General features: G+C 51.5%; 1 protein-coding gene and 1 long non-coding RNA gene across 3 annotated transcripts; one reads left to right on the top strand and one right to left on the bottom strand.

The window, feature by feature from the left end:
• The first annotated feature begins 8,351 nt into the window (after positions 1 to 8,351).
• RAPSN (receptor associated protein of the synapse) lies at positions 8,352 to 18,036 on the top strand. 2 transcript variants are annotated; one of them, XM_082747769.1, is made up of 9 exons: positions 8,352 to 8,402; positions 8,511 to 8,714; positions 9,184 to 9,522; positions 14,543 to 14,701; positions 15,245 to 15,343; positions 15,420 to 15,542; positions 16,058 to 16,111; positions 17,066 to 17,265; positions 17,735 to 18,036. In XM_082747769.1, the coding sequence occupies exons 2-9, from the start codon at positions 8,523 to 8,525 to the stop codon at positions 17,805 to 17,807; spliced, it is 1,239 nt and encodes a 412-aa protein (XP_082603895.1). In that variant the 5' UTR covers positions 8,352 to 8,402; positions 8,511 to 8,522; the 3' UTR covers positions 17,808 to 18,036. The 2 variants fall into 2 exon arrangements, with proteins under 2 accessions (XP_082603895.1, XP_082603896.1); XM_082747770.1 differs by lacking the exons at positions 8,352 to 8,402; positions 8,511 to 8,714; positions 9,184 to 9,522 and adding an exon at positions 14,079 to 14,414.
• Positions 10,553 to 18,489, bottom strand: LOC309873037. The gene is made up of 3 exons (XR_014316160.1): positions 18,033 to 18,489; positions 13,875 to 13,982; positions 10,553 to 10,838 (listed from the first exon to the last, which is right to left on the bottom strand). It is a non-coding gene; the product is annotated as an uncharacterized lncRNA (long non-coding RNA).
• Positions 18,490 to 19,146: the final 657 nt, after the last annotated feature.

The following is a 19,146-nucleotide window of genomic DNA, read 5'->3' as shown; positions in this document are numbered from 1 at the left end:
TGACCTGTTTCTTCTGTAAGGACAAGGTGGTGGAACCTGAAGTTTTCTCCATCCAGCACAGGTTCTCCTGTCACTCAAGATCCAGGTGGCAGATCTTGTCTTGAAGTCTTTGCCTTAGGACTCTTATTCTCCTGAGATAGAACTTGATATAAAAATAGAATGTGACGTACGACATACATCTTTCAATGTGACATCGTACTTAGGCTGTTGTTTCTCTAAAATTTACCAAAAAAGAGTATGCCCGCAGTACTATTTCTAACCTTTTTTAAAAATGGAGGCTTGTGCACCTTTATAGCTTTGTCTGCAACTGTATTCCTTTTTAAAACCCACACGCAGTCCCCTTTTATATTTGAATAGATTCCTCAGCGCCTAATTGTTGCCACAGCCCTGGTTCCCGGCTCTCCACAGAGGCAGCCTCTGCATCGGCTGCCCTGACCCTCCCAGCTCTTCCACACACTGTGCTCCCCTGAGCCTCTCAGTCCCTGACGAAGAAAGGCATCGGAAAGGGGACAGGATCAGATTTGTGACTTCACCGCTGGGAATGTCACACTTCGGTCTGACAGCGTTGCCCTTCCAGGAGGGATCGTAGATGGCTTTTTCTTGCACCTTCTGCCTTTCTCAAGCATCTTCTCTCGCAGGAGTCCTTTCCAACCCCCACCATCTGGTGTTTAATATCTTCTGCATACATTGACTTTTCTCTTTTCCTGGTAAAGGCTTCAGCTCTAGGGATGGCTCTTGCTTTTTCAAATCAAAGTCAGAGTCTCGGGAGGGGAAATGGAACATTTCAGCTGGGAAGAGCCCTCCTGACACTCCCACCGCCGAGGCTCCAGGGCTCCAGGGCTGCCTGTGTGCCCACCAACACTGCCTCTGCCCCCAAGGGCATCCCGCTGTCCTGACGCCTCCTGAGGCTTCAGTGTTTTTAAACCTCTACGATTCACCCAGTTACAGGGGACAAGTCCTTGGATCTTAGCATTGTGCAACCATCACCACAACCTAATTTTAGAACATTTTCATCACCCCGAAAAGAAACCCCGTACTCATTAGCAGTCACTCCCCTTCTCACCTCCCCCTCATTCCCAGCCCCTGGCAACCGCGAAACTGCTCTATAGATTTGCTTATTCTGGACGTGTCCTATAAATGCAGTCATGGGATATGTGCCTTTTGTGTCTGGCTTTCACTTAGCCTACCTCTCAAGACATGTTCTTTCCTCCCCCTCCTTGAAATCAACTCACAGCCCTAGGCTTGCGCCACCTGCTTCTGCCATTCCTGGTCTTTCTGAGCCTACCTCCTCGCAAGCCAGCCGTGGCCCTGCACCCTCGTCCCTTCCACTTCTCCAGCTCCTCCTGTTTACCTGCCACGCCGCCTGCCTCACCCTGCATCTGGCTGTCCTCCGGACCTGTCTGCGCTGTGCAGTTCTACTAGCCACCAGCCACTGTAGCTATTTAAATTAAGAGCTCTCATTCCTCACTTTCGCTCTGAAGCTCCATGTGACCAGGACACTGTACTGGCCAGTGCAGGGCCTAGAAATTTCCATCATGGCAGTCAGTTAACAGCGGTCAGGACTCTTCCAGATGTTACTCTGCAGTGAAGAAAACCAAAGAGGGGCACCTGGGTGCCTCAGTCAGCTAAGCGTCTGATTCGATCTCAAATCAGGTCTCAATCTCGGGGTCCTGAGTTCAAGCCCCATGTTGGGGCTGTTCTGCCCGTCCTCCCAGCACCTGGCAACATAGGAAGGTAGAGACTGAGGCACAGAGAAGCTAGTCCTTGTCACATAGCTGTAAGTAGGACAGTTGGGTTTTTAACCCATGTCAACCTCTGAAGTCCTGGTAGAGCATATTCCTTTGGGAGGGTCTGAGGTGGGCCCCGGTTTCAACCCCCCTCTAGAATGGAGCCTTGTGCAGCAGGGACTGTGCATGTCTTGTTTCTCGCTGGAGCCCTAGGGCCTGGCAGGCAAGTATTCAGGAAACATTTAATGAATAAGTGAAAAGACAGATACCAAAAATGATCGTTGCTTCTGTTCAAGAGCTTCCTGATGTGCTTCCCCCCACCCCACTACATTAGAGTTTGATTCAGACATTTCCACCCCCTCCGGGGGCACCCGGGGGGCTCAGTCGTTAAGTGGCTGCCTTCGGCTCAGATCATGATCTTAGCCCTGCATCGGGTGGGTGGGGAGTCTCCCCCTCCCTCTCCCTCTCCAGCTCTCCCTGCTTGTGTTCCCTCTCTTTGCTGTCTCTCTCAAATAAATAAATGAAACCTTAAAAAGAAAAAGAAATTTCCACCCACTCAGAAGAAAGAGAATAATTTCATACCTTGTTTGTGGATTGCCAGCTGCCAACCAATACCCGAGTTCTCCATAGGCCCTCAGTGGCCATGTAACAAATGACAGCCCCGTCCCTTAGAGCCACTTTACCGGAGTTCTAATACAATTGCCGAGACAGCCACCAGGGGCGCCATCCGAGAGGAAGTTGGTGCCAACCCCTGCTTGGCCATCTGGTGCTGGACAGTCTCTTTGGCAGTCTGGGAACTCCCCAAAGAGAGGCATCTACCTGTGGTCCTCCGGCCTTGAGGGTGTCACCAACCCAGTCATCCTTAAAGTCAAGTGTGCCCAGAGGCTTACTTGACACCACGACCTTTTAAAAAATCATTTTAGGGTACCTGGTGGCTCAGTCGGTTAAGCATCTGGCTTTTTTTTTTTTAAAGATTGTACTTATTTATTTGCCAGACAGCAACACAAGCAGGAGGAGTGGCAGGCAGAGGGAGAGGGAGAAGCAGTCCCCCCAGTGAGCAAGGACCCTGACATGGGGCTCCATCCCAAGACCCTGGGATCATGACTTGAACCGAAGGGAGACACTTAACCAACTAAGCCACCCAGGCGTCCCAGCATCCAACTCTTGATTTCGGCTCAGGTCATGATCTCCATTTGTGGGATTGAGCCCCCACCCAGCGGGGAGTCTGCTTCTCTCCCTCTTCCGCTCCTCTCCCCACACGCACTTACAGTCTCTCAAACAAAAGCTTAAAAAATTCATTTTAGGGTTTGAAGGTTGTTTTAAGGCAAAACATTAATACAGTTATATAGAAGAGACTTTAGAGTATGGTGGGAAAAGCTTTGTTCAGGAGTCTCTTAATCTGGTTATACCACCCGTCCCTGTGACCTTGGGCAGGTGACTTAATTCTGTCTGCCTCAGATTCCTCATCTGCCAAATGAAAGTAAAAACACCCACCCAGCTGAGCTGGGAAGATGAGAGATTGGCTCAGGGCCGCGCCTGGCAGACACGTGTTCAACTTGCTAACAGCCCTAAGTATATAAAAGTTAAAAGGGAGCGTTTCCCCATCCCACAGCCCATTGATAACTGTTAAACAGATGGGGTAAGTATGCTTCCAGAATTTTTCTCTCTATATACAAAAAACTATGTACATATATAATTTCTGTTAATAAAAATGAGATCATGCCGTAATGTACAGAATGTTCTGCTATGTGCATTTTTTCAGTTACTATGTCCTGGGCACCCTTCCATCTGGGTATGTACACCAGGATCTACAACTTTCATTTTTAGAGGCTATAGAGCATGTCATGATTTCTGAACCACTTTCCTCCTGGACATAGAGGATTTCTAGTTTTTCCACTATTACAGACAGTAAAAGCCAATTCCAGGAAGGTTCAGGAGGCCCATTATAGGGGCCTCAGTTCCACAACTTGTTTTCAAAGCAAGTTCTTGTTTTATGTCTTCATTTGATATTCATAGAAGCCTTACCAGAGAGGCGGAAAATGAATTCCTCGAGAAGGACAAACTGAGGATCCCACAAATCGTGGCAGAGGGGGCCTGGGACGGTCCCCTTGGGTTAATGTTTGTCGTGCTTCTGGAACAGGTGATGCAAGTGAATGGAAGGAGGTTCGTCTAAGATGACAAGGGACCCTCAGCCTCCGTGTCAAGGCGAGAATACTGGGAGCAAGATGGGTCTCTCCCGTGCGGAATCCCAGGGCCTGGTTTGCCTGAGCCCCTGGTCTCCAGGAGAAGCAAGAAATACAGAGTTTTGTCTGAACTCTCCCAGGTAACAGATGGAGCTCAACAGACACAGACCTCTTCAGCGCTCACGTGCCAGATGGAGACGCAAGACCCCTGCTTCAGGCCCAAACTTAGATTTTCTACTTTTGATTAGAAAGCAGGGGTCTAACCTGGGAGGCCTGTAGCTGGTGCCTGACACAGATGGCACTTGGTAGAAGGCTCTGCGCCCCTGTGTCGTACCCCCCTGGGCGGCTAAGTGGCCCAGAAAAGCCCGTTTGATTTTTGTGGCTCGTCCTTCCAATTTCCAGGGGCCATATGTCCGCTTCACTGCTGGGCATGGGTGAGTAGGCTTGACTTTTGAGCTTCTCCCTAGCCTTCTCCATATACCTCTCTTTCAGCTGCCCTGACCAGAGCCTTGGCTAGGGTTCCCAGGGAGCTTGTTGTGTGTCAGGTAAAGATCACTGTGATTTCCGGAAATCGGTCTCCCGTTCTCTTTACTTTTCTCCCTCTCCCTCCTCCTCGTCAGGAATAGTGTCTTGGTTAAGAGTGGGACCCCTAAGTCACGTCGCTCAGATCCAGTCCCTGCTCTGTCTCTGGCTGTGTGGTTTGGGGCAGGTCGTGTTACTGCTCCGTGCCTCAGTTTCCTTATCTATAAACTGGAGGAAACGCTTAGCCCAGAAAATGTCAGTTGTCATCTGCCAGTCTCTCACTTTTCCAGGGGCTGTGCGGGGGCTCAGGATACAAAGACAAATCACAGCCCTTGTCCTAACAGAGCAGGACCTTGACATAAGTGTATGCAGTAGTCAGCGAAGGGCAGAGCCTGGGGCAGAGAAAACCTTCCTCCTGTCAGATTTTCAAGTTTTGGGATCCCTTAAGTTCCCAGGTACCCAAGAAGCTCCCAGACTCCTTTGGGGCACAGAAGCAGGCTGCCCACATCCTTTCCTTCCCGCCAAGCTCGGGTCTGGACTAGTGAGTGGGAGAAAATCTGCCAGCCCTTCAGCACTTTCCATGTGGGCCCAGCTTCCTTCCCCTCCGGGAGTTAACTTTCACTGAGGACCCACCTTCCCAGATGAGAGGAAGAGCCCAGCCAACTCTCTCACTCCCTCTCGCCTCCTCTCCTAGCTTCCTGGGGTGGGGGTTGCAAAGAACTTCCCCCTGGGGAGTCCTGGTGGCCTTGCCTCATCCCCTCCACCTCCGCTGGGCTGTGACCCTGGCGCACAGACCCCTAAGCCGGTGATGTGCCCACTGCTCCAGATTGCCCCTCTCTGGACCTACTTTGCTCACAGTAAACAGGAAGCCATCTCTGCCCCGGGCTGGGGCAGGAACATGGCAGATCGGCTGTGAAACCTGCAACAGTTGCTTTACCTTTCAAAAATTAGACCTTTTTCCCATTCATTCATTCATTCATTCAGCACATTTACTGAGTAATCCGTGTGTGCCTGGCCTTGCTCTAGAGATAGTGGTGGCTGAGACATCATTGTTCACACATCTGAGTCGGAGAAACAGATGATGAGCAAATGACCTTACTGATGACTGTAAAATTATAGAGAGAAGTCTTGTATCAGAATGGAATGTAATTCTCCATGAGAGCGTAACAAGCTGACTCACCCTAACTAGAATGTCACTAGGCAGAACGTTGGGGTGGGGAGGAGGAAAAGAATCAAGATGTACAAAGGTCCTGGGGCAAACAGTTTGGCAATTCTTCAGAAGCTAAAGAAATCAACACGATGAACACAGGAAGATTTGTACACGAATGTTCATAGCGCCGTTGCTCTTTACCAAAGCCAAAAAAGTGAAACAACCCCCCAAATGTCCACCAGCTAATGAATGGCTAAATAAAATGGTAGATCCAGACCATGAATACTACTAACCATAAAAAGAAATGAAGTACTGATTTCCAGCACCAATGAACCTTGAAAACGTGAAGCTAAGTGAAAGAAGCCAGTCCCCAAAGGCAACGGATTGTATGATTGCATTTACATGAAATGGCCAGATTAGACAGTTCCATGGAAAGCAGATAGAGGCTGCGGAGTACATGGGTTTGCTCCGGCTCCCGCAGTGAACTATCAATGGGGCGCCTGGCTTCCCACAGAGCGTGCGGCTCTTGATCTCTCGGGGTCATGAGTTTGAGCCCCACAACTGGTGTAGAGATTGTTTAAATAACTAAACCTAAACATCAAAGTGCCACAGACTGAGTGGCTTAAACAATAGAAATTTATTTTCTCACAGTTCCAGGGGCCAGAAGTCAGCGATCAGGTGGTTGAGAGGGTGGCTTCCTTCTGAGGCCTCTCTCCTTCGCTTGTAGAGGGCCTGTCTTTTTCCTGTGTCTTCACTTGGTCTTACATTGTGTGTCGTGTCCTGATCTGTCACTAGTCAACCTGGATTAGGGCCCACCCTAATGACCTCACTTTACTTCGTTAGAGATGGTGTCTCCAAGTACATCCCATCTGGGGGTTAAGAACTCAACATATGAGCCTGGGTTCTTCAGTCGGTTAAGGATCTACCTCTGGCTCAGGTCGTGATCTCAGGGTCTTGGGATCAAGTCCCAGGTTGGGATCCCATGCTCCGGATCCCTGCTGATTTGCTTCTCTCTGCCTCTCACCCTGCTTGTGCCCTCTCTCTGTCAAGTAAATAAATAAAATCTTAAAATACACACACACACACACTCAGAGGAGTCTCTGAGGTTTTAAAAACAACAACAAAAAAGAATTCAATTTATGAGCCTGGGTGGCTCAGTTGGTTAAATGTCTGACTCTTGATTTCGGCTCCAGTTGTGATCTCAGGACGGTGAGATTGAGCCCCGAGCACTGGACTCCGTCCTCAGCATGGAACGTGCTTGAGATTCTTTCTCTCCCTCTTCCTCTGCCCCTTCCCTGGGTCCATGTGTGCACACTCTCTCGCACCCTCTCCCTCTCTCTCAAGTAACTAAATAAATCTTTAAAAATTAAAAAAAGAATTGGGGCACCTGGGTGGCTCAGCCAGTTAAGCATCTGCCTTCAGTTCAGGTCATGTTCTTGGGGTCCTGGGATCGAGCCCTGCGTCGGGCTCGCTGCTCGGTGGGGAGCCTGCTTCTCTCTCTGCCTCTTTCCCTGCACATTCTTTCTCTTTCTCTCTCTCTCAAATAAATAAAGAGGATCTTTAAAAAGAGAATTCAGCATATGAATCAGGGAGGACACAATTCCACTATAACTGGGGGAATGGAGTGACTGGTCATCAGTATGGGCTTCTTTTTGACATGGTGAAAACGTTCTGGAATGAGTGGTGATCAATGCACAAATTTGTGAATGTACTAAAAACTGTCCACACTGAAAGGATGAACTTTGCCCCGGAGCAAGAAGGAGCCTCTCTGGTGTGCAGAGAGGAAGGAGAAAAATGGGGGAGGCGAGCTGATGGAGTTGGCGGGGCCCCATTACCTGGGCCTCTCAGTACTAGGAGCCCCCACATTTTAAGAGTCTCCTCCCTGAATAAGACACTGCCCTTCTCCACAGTGTCTGGCGTTAGAGCTCATTATTAGGGACCTTTCAAACTGGGGTGGGGATTGGGATTGGGACACTTCTTAACCCTTCAGGGGTCAACTTCTGTCCCTGGTAGGCGGTGTGTCATGGAGCAGACGGACACAGCTTGGGATGACCTCCCGCTCTTCTACGTCCTCATCAACTAATAAGTCATCAGTTCCAGCAGTCCACTGCGGTGGGTAGTGGTACACTCTGGCCCAAAGTCATACTGTCCACACGGCTAATAAAAGGCAAAGTCAGCCTGGGTCCAGGGGCCCCGCTGTTCCCCACCACCCTGTGCTGCTCAAACAACCCCTGAGTCAGGGTTTATGAGGTCATGATTACCCTCATTTGACAGATGAGGAAACTGAGGCATGGAGGGGTGAATGACTTGGCTTGGGCCATACTGTGAGCTAGGACGAGATGTTGGGAATGGTGTGGGCATGCCTATGGATTAGAGCTGTCGGTGCCCAGCAAATCCCAGAATCAAAGCCGGAGGGAGGGTAGTTCTAGGGAGAGGGCTGTGATAGGGAGAGGCAGGTCTCAGGGCTGGCCACCTGCCTCACTGCATCGCTGCTTCCTCCAGGCCCTCAGCCCGTCCCTGGAGGCGGCTCCTTGGCCAGACTGCCTGGAGGGCCCACTCTGCCAGGGAAGTTGGGGTCAGTGTCAGAGGAGCTGAAGAGACACCAAAGGGGGTGCCTGGGGAGCAGGGTGCCTGGATCCCTGGGCAGCTGCCTCCCAGCTTGGGGGTGGGTACAGCTGAGGCCCGCGTGACATTGTGGCTGACATTCCTCCGCGGCCACGTGGCCCCAACTGGCAGGGACAGCTGCAGACAGGGGCCGGACCAGCTTTGTTCCCAGGGTGGCGCCCGCTCTCCATCCAGGCCCTGCTCGGCTCCTGCCTGGTGCGGCTCTCCTTCCTGGGGCTCCGTGGGCAACTGGCACTAGGGGCCCTGCCATGAACGCCTAGAAGCCCAGAGCCACCAGGGTCTCTCCGTCCTCCTGTGGCCCAGGGCTCTGGAAGGATGGGGCAGGACCAGACGAAGCAGCAGATTGAGAAGGGGCTCCAGCTGTACCAGTCTAACCAGACAGAGAAGGCACTGCACGTGTGGATGAAGGTGCTGGAGAAGAGCGCGGACCTCGTGGGGCGTTTCCGCGTGCTGGGCTGCCTGGTCACAGCACACTCGGAGATGGGCCGCTACAAGGAGATGCTGAAGGTGGGCCCAGGCTGGTTATCCCCAGGCTTCCGACCCTCCCGCCGCCTCAGACACCCCCTGTCCCCCAGGCTAGCCGCCCCACGGGGGCTCGGAGTCTAGTCGAACACCCTGCGGCCTTGAACTTGGCCCTGAGACTGAGGCAGAGCTTTTCCACTTCAGGGTTTGGCCGTCTCCAGGCTGGGTCTGGCAGCTAGTTTCCAGCCTTCCCGTTTGGGATTCTGAGTTGGAGCCTGGGGCGGGTGCCTGGGCTCCAGGTTTGGGGCTGGGGGTAGAGGGTGGGTGGGTGGCCCAGGTAGGCTGAGACCGAAAGGTGAGGGCTATGGGTCTGAGTGTGGCTCTGAGTCTGGCGCATCCAGCCCATGGCCAGAGAGCAGAGGACTCACCCGAGGCCTTGGCTGTGAGGCAGGGAGGAGGCCCTGGTGTGAAGCTCGGAGGCCGGGCTGACCGCCCCGCCCCCACCCGCGGGCAGTTCGCTGTGGTGCAGATCGACACCGCGCGGGAGCTGGAGGATGCTGACTTCCTTCTGGAGAGCTACCTGAACCTGGCGCGCAGCAACGAGAAGCTCTGTGAGTTCCACAAGACCATCTCCTACTGCAAGACCTGCCTCGGCCTCCCGGGCACCAGGGCCGGCGCCCAGCTCGGCGGCCAGGTCAGCCTGAGCATGGGCAATGCCTTCCTGGGCCTCAGCCTCTTCCAGAAGGCCCTGGAGAGCTTCGAGAAGGCCCTGCGCTATGCCCACAACAATGACGACGCCATGCTCGAGTGTCGCGTCTGCTGCAGCCTGGGCAGCTTCTACGCCCAGGTCAAGGTGGGCCCGGGGCGCAGGGGCCGGGCGGGGGCAGGGGGCGGGCTCGGGTCCCCTGTCACCCTCTTGTGAGCCACGCTCCCCATTCAGAACCTTGCTCAGTCCTCCCATGCAGGACAGTCTGAGAAGGAAGGCTCACCCAGGAAGGTGGGGGCTTAGCAGGAAAGGCAGGGCCAGGATTCACACCTTGGTCTGTTTGCCTTCCTGGGGGAATGGGAGGCTCCTTGTGAGGACTGGCCATGAACCCATACTGCCCTGTGTCTGCTCTGTGGTCTTGACATCTCTTATCTCTGAACCGTGGTAGGGACATCTATAAAACCGGGGAGGATAGGGCCCACCCTCCAGCGCGGTTGTAAGGACTCATTCCTCAAGTATTTATTGACTGTTTGCTCTGTGCTGGGCTCTGTGGGCTTGGGATGCAAGCAATGAAGACAACAGCAAAGCCCTTGGCCTTGTGAAGCTTGCATTCCAGAAAAAGTCAAATAAACACAAACAGTACATCAATCATGCAGCGGGCCAGAAAGTGCTTAAGAGAAAGGAAAGCGGAAAAGGAGGTGGAAGTGCCGAGAATGGGGTGTTGCAAATTTCAAATAAGGTGATTGGAAGGCCTCATAATGGAGCTATCAGTCTGATGACTGGAAGCACATGAGAGGGTTAACCGTGACAACAGCGAAAGCAAAACCCTGCCCTGGGTTGGGACGGTGTGGGGACATAGCTGGCCTGGTTCCAGGGACGGTGGAGGCCAGCATGGCTGCTACACGTGTGTGAGAAGGATGGAGCAGGTGGTGAGAACCAAGAGGTAAGGGGGGAGGGGAGAAGGCAGGTCGGGATGAACTGATGGCTCCAGGAACCCATGGCTTGTCTCTGGTCAAGTGCTTGTTCTCCTGGGACCCCTAGGCATCCAGGCTGTGCTTGACCCATGGGGCATGTTGGTGCTGGGCACACAGTAGATGCTTAATAAATCTTGGGGCCAATGGCTATTAAATGCTGATGAATCAGAGGTGGGGTACGAGGAAACGAAGCTCATCCCGGACCAGCCCGAGGATTTTGTTTTTAGCAACCAGACATAGGAAGAACCCACTCAGATTTGCTAGATGGGAGAAGAATGGGGTGTTTTAAAACCTTTTTTATTATGAAGACAATTAACTATACAGGAAAATCGAGAGAAGGATATATGGAGACTCCACAGCCCCACCACGTAGACTGAACAATGATTAATTACTATGATGCCATATTTGATTTACGCTTTTTAACTGAAGCGTTGTGACGGGAAATTATAGACATCATGATATTTTACCCCAAAGTAGTTCAGTATGCATCTGTGAAAGAAAAAAAGAGAGACATTTTCTTATATAAGGACACTTTCTTACATAATCCCAATTATCTCTTGAGTTTCTCTGCTTATCCTGAAAACACGCCTCTACCCTTGGCTTCTATAAATTGGAACACAGACCCGAGGCACGCGAGCAGTGAGCATTGTCTCCTAAGTCTATTCCAGTGGAAGATTTCTCCCTTCCCCTTCGTTTTCCAGGATTTGTCTAACAAGGCAAACTGACTGCCCTGTAATAGCTTTCATCTCATCGTCCCATCCGTCCGCGAGGAGTCACGTGACTGTGAATTGTCTCTTTTCTTCCTCCCCTTTGCTCCCTTGCAAACTAGAGCTTAGTGACCAGGGGGGGTCACACCTTTTTGGCGAGAAGACTGTAAGCGTTGTTGCGTGTTTTATCACCTCCGGTAGCAGGGGGGCGACAACCCCATCCCTCTGTTTTAGGGTTAACGTTTTTTCCCTTTGTGACCAGCAGGTGAACTGGCGCAGGGGGCGGCGGGGGGGGGGGGGGGTAACGCTCTGGCCCCCTGGGAAAAAATTCAGTTCTGCGGCCACAGTTTCCATAATGGATTTAACATCCAGTGATGTTTCTTGCCTGAATTAGTTCTCTTATTTCAACTGAAAGGAAATGCCGATCTCAAAGTTCCACCTATCCTTCCACAGTTGTTGGGGTTTTCTCTAAGGAAGAACTCTCCCCCATCAGTTAGGGCTAGTTGGCTCCTCTGAAAGGCAGTTCCTAGAGGAAAGATGGAATAAATACTTTTTCCTTTCCTTTAGTTCCTACTTTGATGAGGAGGAGTCAAAGTCATAGCTGCCTTCAGTGACCACACTCATTTGTTTTGCTTTTTGGAGTACTGTTATGAAATCCTGGATTTTAAAGAAATATGCAGTCTTCTTCAGTTAATAGCAATATTGTGCTTTGTGATGCTCAAATTATTGTGACTTTAGGTAATGGAATTCCTTCAATAAGGCTCCTGTGTCCTTTTGGAGAGACTTAATTTAAACACTGAAAGTGCTTTTGTTTTCTGGAACAATAAACTGTCCCAGGCTCAATTTGTATATTCCCTGCCCCAGACCTGGAATCAGTCATTTCTCTGGGTTGTTTTTGGTGGGAAATTGTATTGAAGACCAAATGTGGGTTCTAAGGTGCTCATTGCTACTGGGTTGTGATGGCTTCGAAGTCTTTGTAGTTGCCAAGACCCCTGAAGTTTATGCTAATATTTGCAATTCAAATCTAATGTTTCAGGATTTTCCTTTATTTATTTATTTATTTAGTTATTTATTTATTTATTTATTTTTTAAAAGATTTTATTTATTTATTTGACAGAGAGAGAGAGGTCACAAGTAGGCAGAGAGGCAGGCAGAGAGAGAGAGAGAGAGAGAATCAGGCTCCCCGCTGAGCAAAGAGCCCGATGTGGGGCTCCATCCCAAGACACTGACATCATGACCTGAGCCGAAGGCAGCGGCTTAATCCACTGAGCCACCCAGACACCCCCTTAATTTATTTTAATCTGGACTCTCTTTGTCCTTAGACTGAAAATGTTGGCTTTTAGCAACACGACTGCATATTTATTTTATCCTACAAAATACTTCCCAAAGAGGGTCGCCTGGGTGGCTCAGTTGGTTAAGCAGCTGCCTTCGGCTCAGGTCATGATCCCAGCGTCCTGGGATCGAGTCCCACATCAGGCTCCTTGCTCCGCGGGGAGCCTGCTTCTCCCTCTGACTCTGCCTTCCACTCTGTCTGCCTGTGCTCGCTCTCGCTCGCTCTCTCTCTGACAAATAAAACAAAACAAAACAAAAACTTCCCAAAGATAATACCAATATTACTTTTTATTTTATTTTATTTTTTTTTTGTTTTAAATATTTATTTGACAGAGATCACAAGTAGGCAGAAAGGCAGGTAGAGAGAGAGGGGGAAACAGGCTCTCCGCTGAGCAGAGATCCCGATCCGGGACTCGATCCCAGGACCCTGAGATCATGACCTGAGCCTAAGGCAGAGGATTAACCCACTGAGCCACCCAGGCGCCCCCCAATATTACTTTTTAAAAAAAGAGACAACTGAAGGAAGTTTAAGATTTCTTTGCCCTTCTTTTGTCTTTGTCAAATATCCCACTTTGGATGAACGTCCAAGGACATACATTCCAAGGTCATTTGAAATAATTATCTTTTTCTGTGTGGTTATAGTACTATAATGTAATATAATACTTTGTAATATAATAATATCTTATTTTAATGGTATATTGTATTATTATATTATAGTAATCCTATAATTAAACATTATCATAATTAATGGATTATGTTAATAATTCCATTTTCTATTTTTTTGCTTTTAAAAAAATTAAATTAAAAACTTCTGAAGCTGTAAAACACTTACATGCATTCAAATTTAAAAGGTGCCCCATAAGGGACACTGGGCTGGCTTGGTTGGTGGAGCGTGGGACTCTTGATCTCAGGGTCATGAGGTCCTGCCCCATGTTGAGCACAATGGTTACTTACATAAATAAAACTTTAAAAAAAAGTACGTAACAAAATTTGTGAGGAACAAGCCTTTGTTGGGGTTATCAAGAGTTCTCTTTTGGTCATATGAACTTGGAGATGCTTGTTAGATATGAAGTGAAAGATCGAATAGATTTCCCACGAGAAAGAGCAGAGCTATAGGGCTGTAGCTGAAGGGACATGAGGTTGATTTTGTTTTTTTTTTTTTTTAAGATTTTATTTATTTACTTGACAGACAGAGATCACAAGTAGGCAGAGAAGCAGGCAGAGAGAGAGAGAGGAGAAAGCAGGCTCCCTGCTGAGCAGAGAGCCCGATGCGGGGCTCGATGCGGGGCTCAATCCCAGGACGCTGGGATCAGGACCTGAGCCAAAGGCAGAGGCTTTAACCCACTGAGCCACCCAGGCACCCCTGATTGATTTTTTTTTTTTTTTTAATGAGGTAAGAAATGGCAGAATGCATTTGTACAACGATGGGAGTGATTGAGTCGAAAGAGATGGAGGCTTGGTTCCAAAGCCCCGTGGAGGAACTCACTTCTGTAGGAGCCGGGGTCCTTCTCTAGAGTGGCAGGAAGGAGACAGAGTGGTCCATCTCGAGGATTTGGTGGAGAAGGGAGTCCTCTCTGACTTTCTTCTGTTTTCCCTGTGGAGTATGAAGCAAGGGCTTTAGCTGATAACAGACAAGTAGAAAGAGTACTTGGAGGTTTGAGGAGAAAGAAAGGATGATTTCACTGCCTCAGTGAGTCTGTTCCACGTTCTTCGGCGCCGACGGCGCTGGCAAGCGGGCACTGAGCCGTTGGTGAGCACCCGCTGCCGCGTACTGGAGGGCAAACACGAGTGGGGGGCCCGGTACTCCCCCTTTGTGTGAGAGGAGACGCCAGCTGTATTTTTGTGCCTTCTCACTCATTCTTTCATTCAACAAATATCCGTTGTGCTAAGAACTAAGTGCCAAGAACTGTGCTAGGCTCTTGGGATGCGTCCGCAAACAGATGAGAATTCCTCCGTTCATGGAGCGCACACCTTTCCGGTGGCCGTTCCCTCTGCCTGGACCACTCGCTCCTGGGAGCCCGAGTGAGTGAGTGAACACCAGCGGGGCCTCTGAGCTGATGGAGAAGGCAGGCCCTAGAACCCTGGACTTCAGGGCAGCTCCTCCCATTCAGTGTGCCCCATTCTTGTCCCACCTCCTCCCTGTGTCCCCCGCAGGACTACGAGAAAGCCCTGTTCTTCCCCTGCAAGGCCGCAGAGCTCGTTAGCGACTACGGCAAAGGCTGGAGCCTCAAGTACCGGGCCATGAGCCAGTACCACATGGCCGTGGCCTACCGCCTGCTGGGCCACCTGGGCAGCGCCATGGAGTGTTGTGAGGTGGGGCAGGAGGGAAGATGGGCAGGTGGAGGGTGGCGGTGTGGGCTAGGATGTCCCCCTTCCCTATCAGCCCTCTCAGGGCCCCAAGATCTCCCCTTGACCCCCTTCTCCATGAGTCCCTGGAGGATGCGTTTGTTCTAATTACCCTCCACCCCTCACCCCTGCCTCTGGCTGCAAAACTTCACTCCCTTCCAGTCCATTCTCAGGGGAGGGGGTTTCCCTCTGCCCTCCCCGGACATATCCCCTCTGTGGGGCACTTTAAGCAGGAGAGCCGGTCTCTGGAGTGCCACAGACCTGGGTTCAAATCCTGTGTTGCAACTTACCAGCCAGGTGCCCTCGATCGAGTCATCTCTGTCCACTTCCCTGGATGTTGTGAGGCCTCAGTGGGGCCGTAAGTGGGGCCACAGTACCGTGCTAGGTGTACTGGGCCCCAAGGATGTTGGCGATCCTTGGGCTGCCCTGCCAGAGGGGCTCACTGAATAATGACACCCCAGCGTTGGGGGGGCAGGTGTGCAGGCCTGAGCCTCCAGCCTCCCTTCACAGGAATCTATGAAGATTGCTCTACAGCACGGGGACCGGCCGCTACAGGCGCTCTGCCTACTCTGCTTTGCTGACATCCACCGGAGCCGTGGGGACCTGGAGGTGAGTTCCCTGGGGTGCACAGGGAGGGGTGGCAGGCCTGGCCCAGTCTGACTGCACCCTCCCCCTGGCTGTGCAGACAGCCTTCCCCAGGTACGACTCCGCCATGAGCATCATGACTGAGATTGGAAACCGCCTGGGACAGGTGCAGGTGCTGCTGGGCGTGGCCAAATGCTGGATAGCCAGGAAGGCGCTGGACAAGGTGAGGCAGGCCCGTTTCCTGCAGCCCCTGGCTCTCCCCAGTGCTCCCATTTGGAGCCAGTAGGTCAGCCTACAATCTGTGGGGCTGGTCCTGGGCAGGACTCTTTCAGAGATTTTGTCTAACATCAGCCTCACCTGAATCCCATGAGGTGAGTCCATTCCAAGTTATTTTCCAGACTCAGAGAAGTCCCATGATGTGCCCAGACCCACAGCTAGCAAAGGGCCAGAGCTGGGTTGCAACTCAGGATGTTTTAACGGCTTTCACAATTTCACGACACTCAGTAAGACAGGAATATTCTTCCCATTCTGTATCTGAGTAAACTGAGGCAGCAGGTAACTTGACCACACAGCTCTGTGACTGGGCTCCAGCCTGCTTTTGCTACGTTCATACGCAGGGCAGCCGGCCAGCGATGCTGCCCTCCCCAGGCCTGCCCCTCTCGGCCCCTTCCTTTCCTGGGGGCCAAGGCCTCTGTTAGACAGCTCTGCCTGCAGCCCTGGCCTGTGCTTGCCTTTCAGGCTCTGGATGCCATCGAGAAAGCCCAGGACCTGGCCGAGGAAGTGGGGAACAAGGTCAGACCTGATTCTGTCTCCTGGGTCTGGAATCAAGAGCCCAATGGGACCTGGGGTGTGGGGAGAGGGCTTCCCTGAACCCTTCTGGATCTCCAGGAGCTGCCCCCAACCCATTCCCAGACCCTGGCTGTTTCTCGTTCACACACAGAGCACTTTAGAGGGCAGGGAAGAATTCCACAGCTCAGAGGACATCAGAATTCCTCAGAGCTTCTTGGTGGTCATTAAAACCTCCAACAGTGGGTCTGCTAAGAGCTGGGCACACACAGGCTCTTCTAGGTATTGGTCCCACTCTTCACTGTCTACCGGCAAGGTGGGCACTCCAAGCCACATTTTACAGGTAGGGAAATTGAGGCTCAGGGAAGGTGCTCCAGGTCCCACACTTTGTACCTGGTCTGTCTTAACTCCTAAGTCCGTGCTCCTCCTGTAGTATATGTGGCCTCTCGAATTTAATGATTGTATCCAAACCTTTAAATGTTGAAAACAGGCTCAGTATCTAAAAGATACGAATTTCTTTGAGATCTGGTGCAGAGCCCAACTAAAATGCCAAAGATCTTTGTTTTTGGATAGGTTATAGCAACTCAGTTTTACCCAAGTATCTCAGGTCGGTCAGAAATGCTGACCTGATGTGTGTATTTAATTAACAAAAACAGGAGAGCAGATGGAGTCAATGCAGCGGATCTGGTCAATAAAGTCCTTCATAAACATGGGGTTCCTGGCGAGTTCTAAGGGTTTGGACCTCCTGCCTCACCCACCCTGTCATTCTGCACAAGGGGAAACCGAGGCCGGGAGAGGGCAGGACTGGTTTCCTAGGCCCATCCGAGAGGCAAGAAGGCCTCCGGGACCAGACCCTGTGTGTCCTGACCGCTGGGTGGGGCCCCGGGGACAGCTTCTCGGGCCGGGCAAGGGGGTGGTGGTGGTGCTCACCAATACTGACCTGGTCCCCGCTGGCCCCAGCTGAGCCAACTCAAGCTGCACTGCCTGAGCGAGAGCATCTGCCGCAGCAAGGGGCTGCAGCGTGAGCTGCGGGCGCACGTGGTGCGCTTCCACGAGTGCGTGGAGGAGACCGAGCTCTACTGCGGCCTGTGTGGTGAGTCCATCGGTGAGAGGAATAGCCGGCTGCAGGCCCTGCCGTGTTCCCACATCTTCCACCTCAGGTGAGGGCTCCCGGCCGGTGGGCAGGGGGCACCGACGGTATCTTTGGGGTACGCTGGGGCCCCCGCTGGCCTGACCACAGTAGTAACACTGAATGTAGCCCCCTCTGAGTTCCAAGCGTGTTCTAAAAGCTTCCCCTGTAATAACTCATTGAATCCTTCCAGCAGCCCTAGGAGGTGGCCATCACGATTCTCCCCAGAGAGAATTCAGAGAGGCCTCTCAAAGGCCATGGGACTCACACACCCAAGGCTAGACCTGCCTCAGGGCTGTGACAGCTACTGGCCTCCATGCTGACCTCCTGACTACTGACTTCCTGGAAGCCCCAGGACTGAGTGCCAGGGGCAAGCAGGGCCACCAGGAGGAGCCTGGGGGCCGTCCCAGCTCCTGCAGAGGGGAGGGAAGGAGAGAGAGCCCAGGCCCAGGACAGAAGCTTGGGTTCAGTGAATGGACAGAACTCCTTTGCCTCCCAAGGTGCCTGCAGAACAACGGGACACGGAGCTGCCCCAACTGCCGCCGCTCCTCCATGAAGCCTGGCTTTGTGTGAATCCAACCAGCAGCCTTGGGCTTCTGCCTCATCTCTCCCTGCTCCTTGTCCATCATCCTGCTGGAGGCCCCTGACTGGTCACACCTTAGACCCTGTTTAGCCCTGGGCAGCGGCCTCCTCCAACCTGCCAGGGTCCAGGGCCTGCCCACTGTTGCTCCTCCAGGCTCGGCTGCCCTCTCTGCCTCTTTGTACTTTGCTCTTTATAGAAAAATAAACTGTTTGTACCTGAGCCCAGCGATTCTGACTCTTTTTGTGGGTGTGCTGGGGCAGTGCAGACAGGACAGCTTCTTCCTCATCCAATCTTCTTGATTCCCGTCAGACAGCTCTGACAAGTGTGAATTTGGGGTCAGCAGCTTCTGGGAGGACTCACTGAACAACCTTGGGCAAGTCACTTAACCTTTAGAAAATGCTGTCATTTGAAGAAATTGCTGCTTTCAACTGCTTCCAAGAAAACCACTAGACAGGGGCACCTGGGTGGCTCAGTGGGTTAAAACTTCTGCCTTTGGCTCAGGTCATGATCCCAGGGTCCTGTGATCCAGCCCCACATCGGGCTCTCTGCTTGGCAGGGAGCCTGCTTCCTCCTCTCTCTCTGCCTGCCTCTCTGCCTACTTGTGATCTCTGTCTGTCAAATAAATAAATAAAATCTTAAAAAAAAGAAAGAAAGAAAAAAAGAAAGAAAGACAACCACTAGACAGATTCCCACCAAGTTTAGGGGTTCTTTGCGAAGGCTTGGCTGAAAATATATGTCATGTGGCTTACATGAAGTTCATTTTAGGGGTTCCCTGGGTCTTGCCTTAGAATCATAAGCAGAGATCCTCCAGAGCAATGGGACACAGATATAACAAAAATTAGTCTTATATGACCCAAAGATCTGCCCTAAGCCTTGAGATGACAAGAAACGATTACAGATGTGAGTCATAATGTTTTTTAATTGTAGAGGTTGTTGTCAATTCCGTTCTTCCCACGTGGGCAGTTCTGGGGCACCTGCTCAGAAGTTAACAGAAGCAGCGATTTCTCTTTAAAACTGGTTAATGATTCTCTCTGGTAACCTTGGGCATGTCTTTTTTTTTGGCTCTCTGCACACGGCTGGCGTATGTTGTCTATGGTTTGTGAGGCTGAGCCAGCTCCCGAATCACCGAATTCCTAGTTGCACCAGATTCTGAGGTCGAATCATCCCCTTGCAAAGCGCCCTTTCAGGTGCTGGCTAGATTAAGACTACATTTCCCAAGGGCCCTCGAGGTCCCATCCCTTCTTCCTCCCCTTCCGGTTTTGCATCCAGGCTCCGCCCACTGCGCGCCCCGACCAATAATAGCAAATCCACCTGTCCCTCCCGGCTTAA

The sequence above is a fragment of the Mustela nivalis genome (genome assembly GCF_964662115.1).
Source record: "Mustela nivalis genome assembly, chromosome: 9".
Lineage (NCBI taxonomy): Eukaryota > Metazoa > Chordata > Mammalia > Carnivora > Mustelidae > Mustela > Mustela nivalis.
The sequence above is the reverse complement of the archived record's forward strand: the minus strand, read 5'-3'. Positions and strand labels throughout refer to the sequence as shown.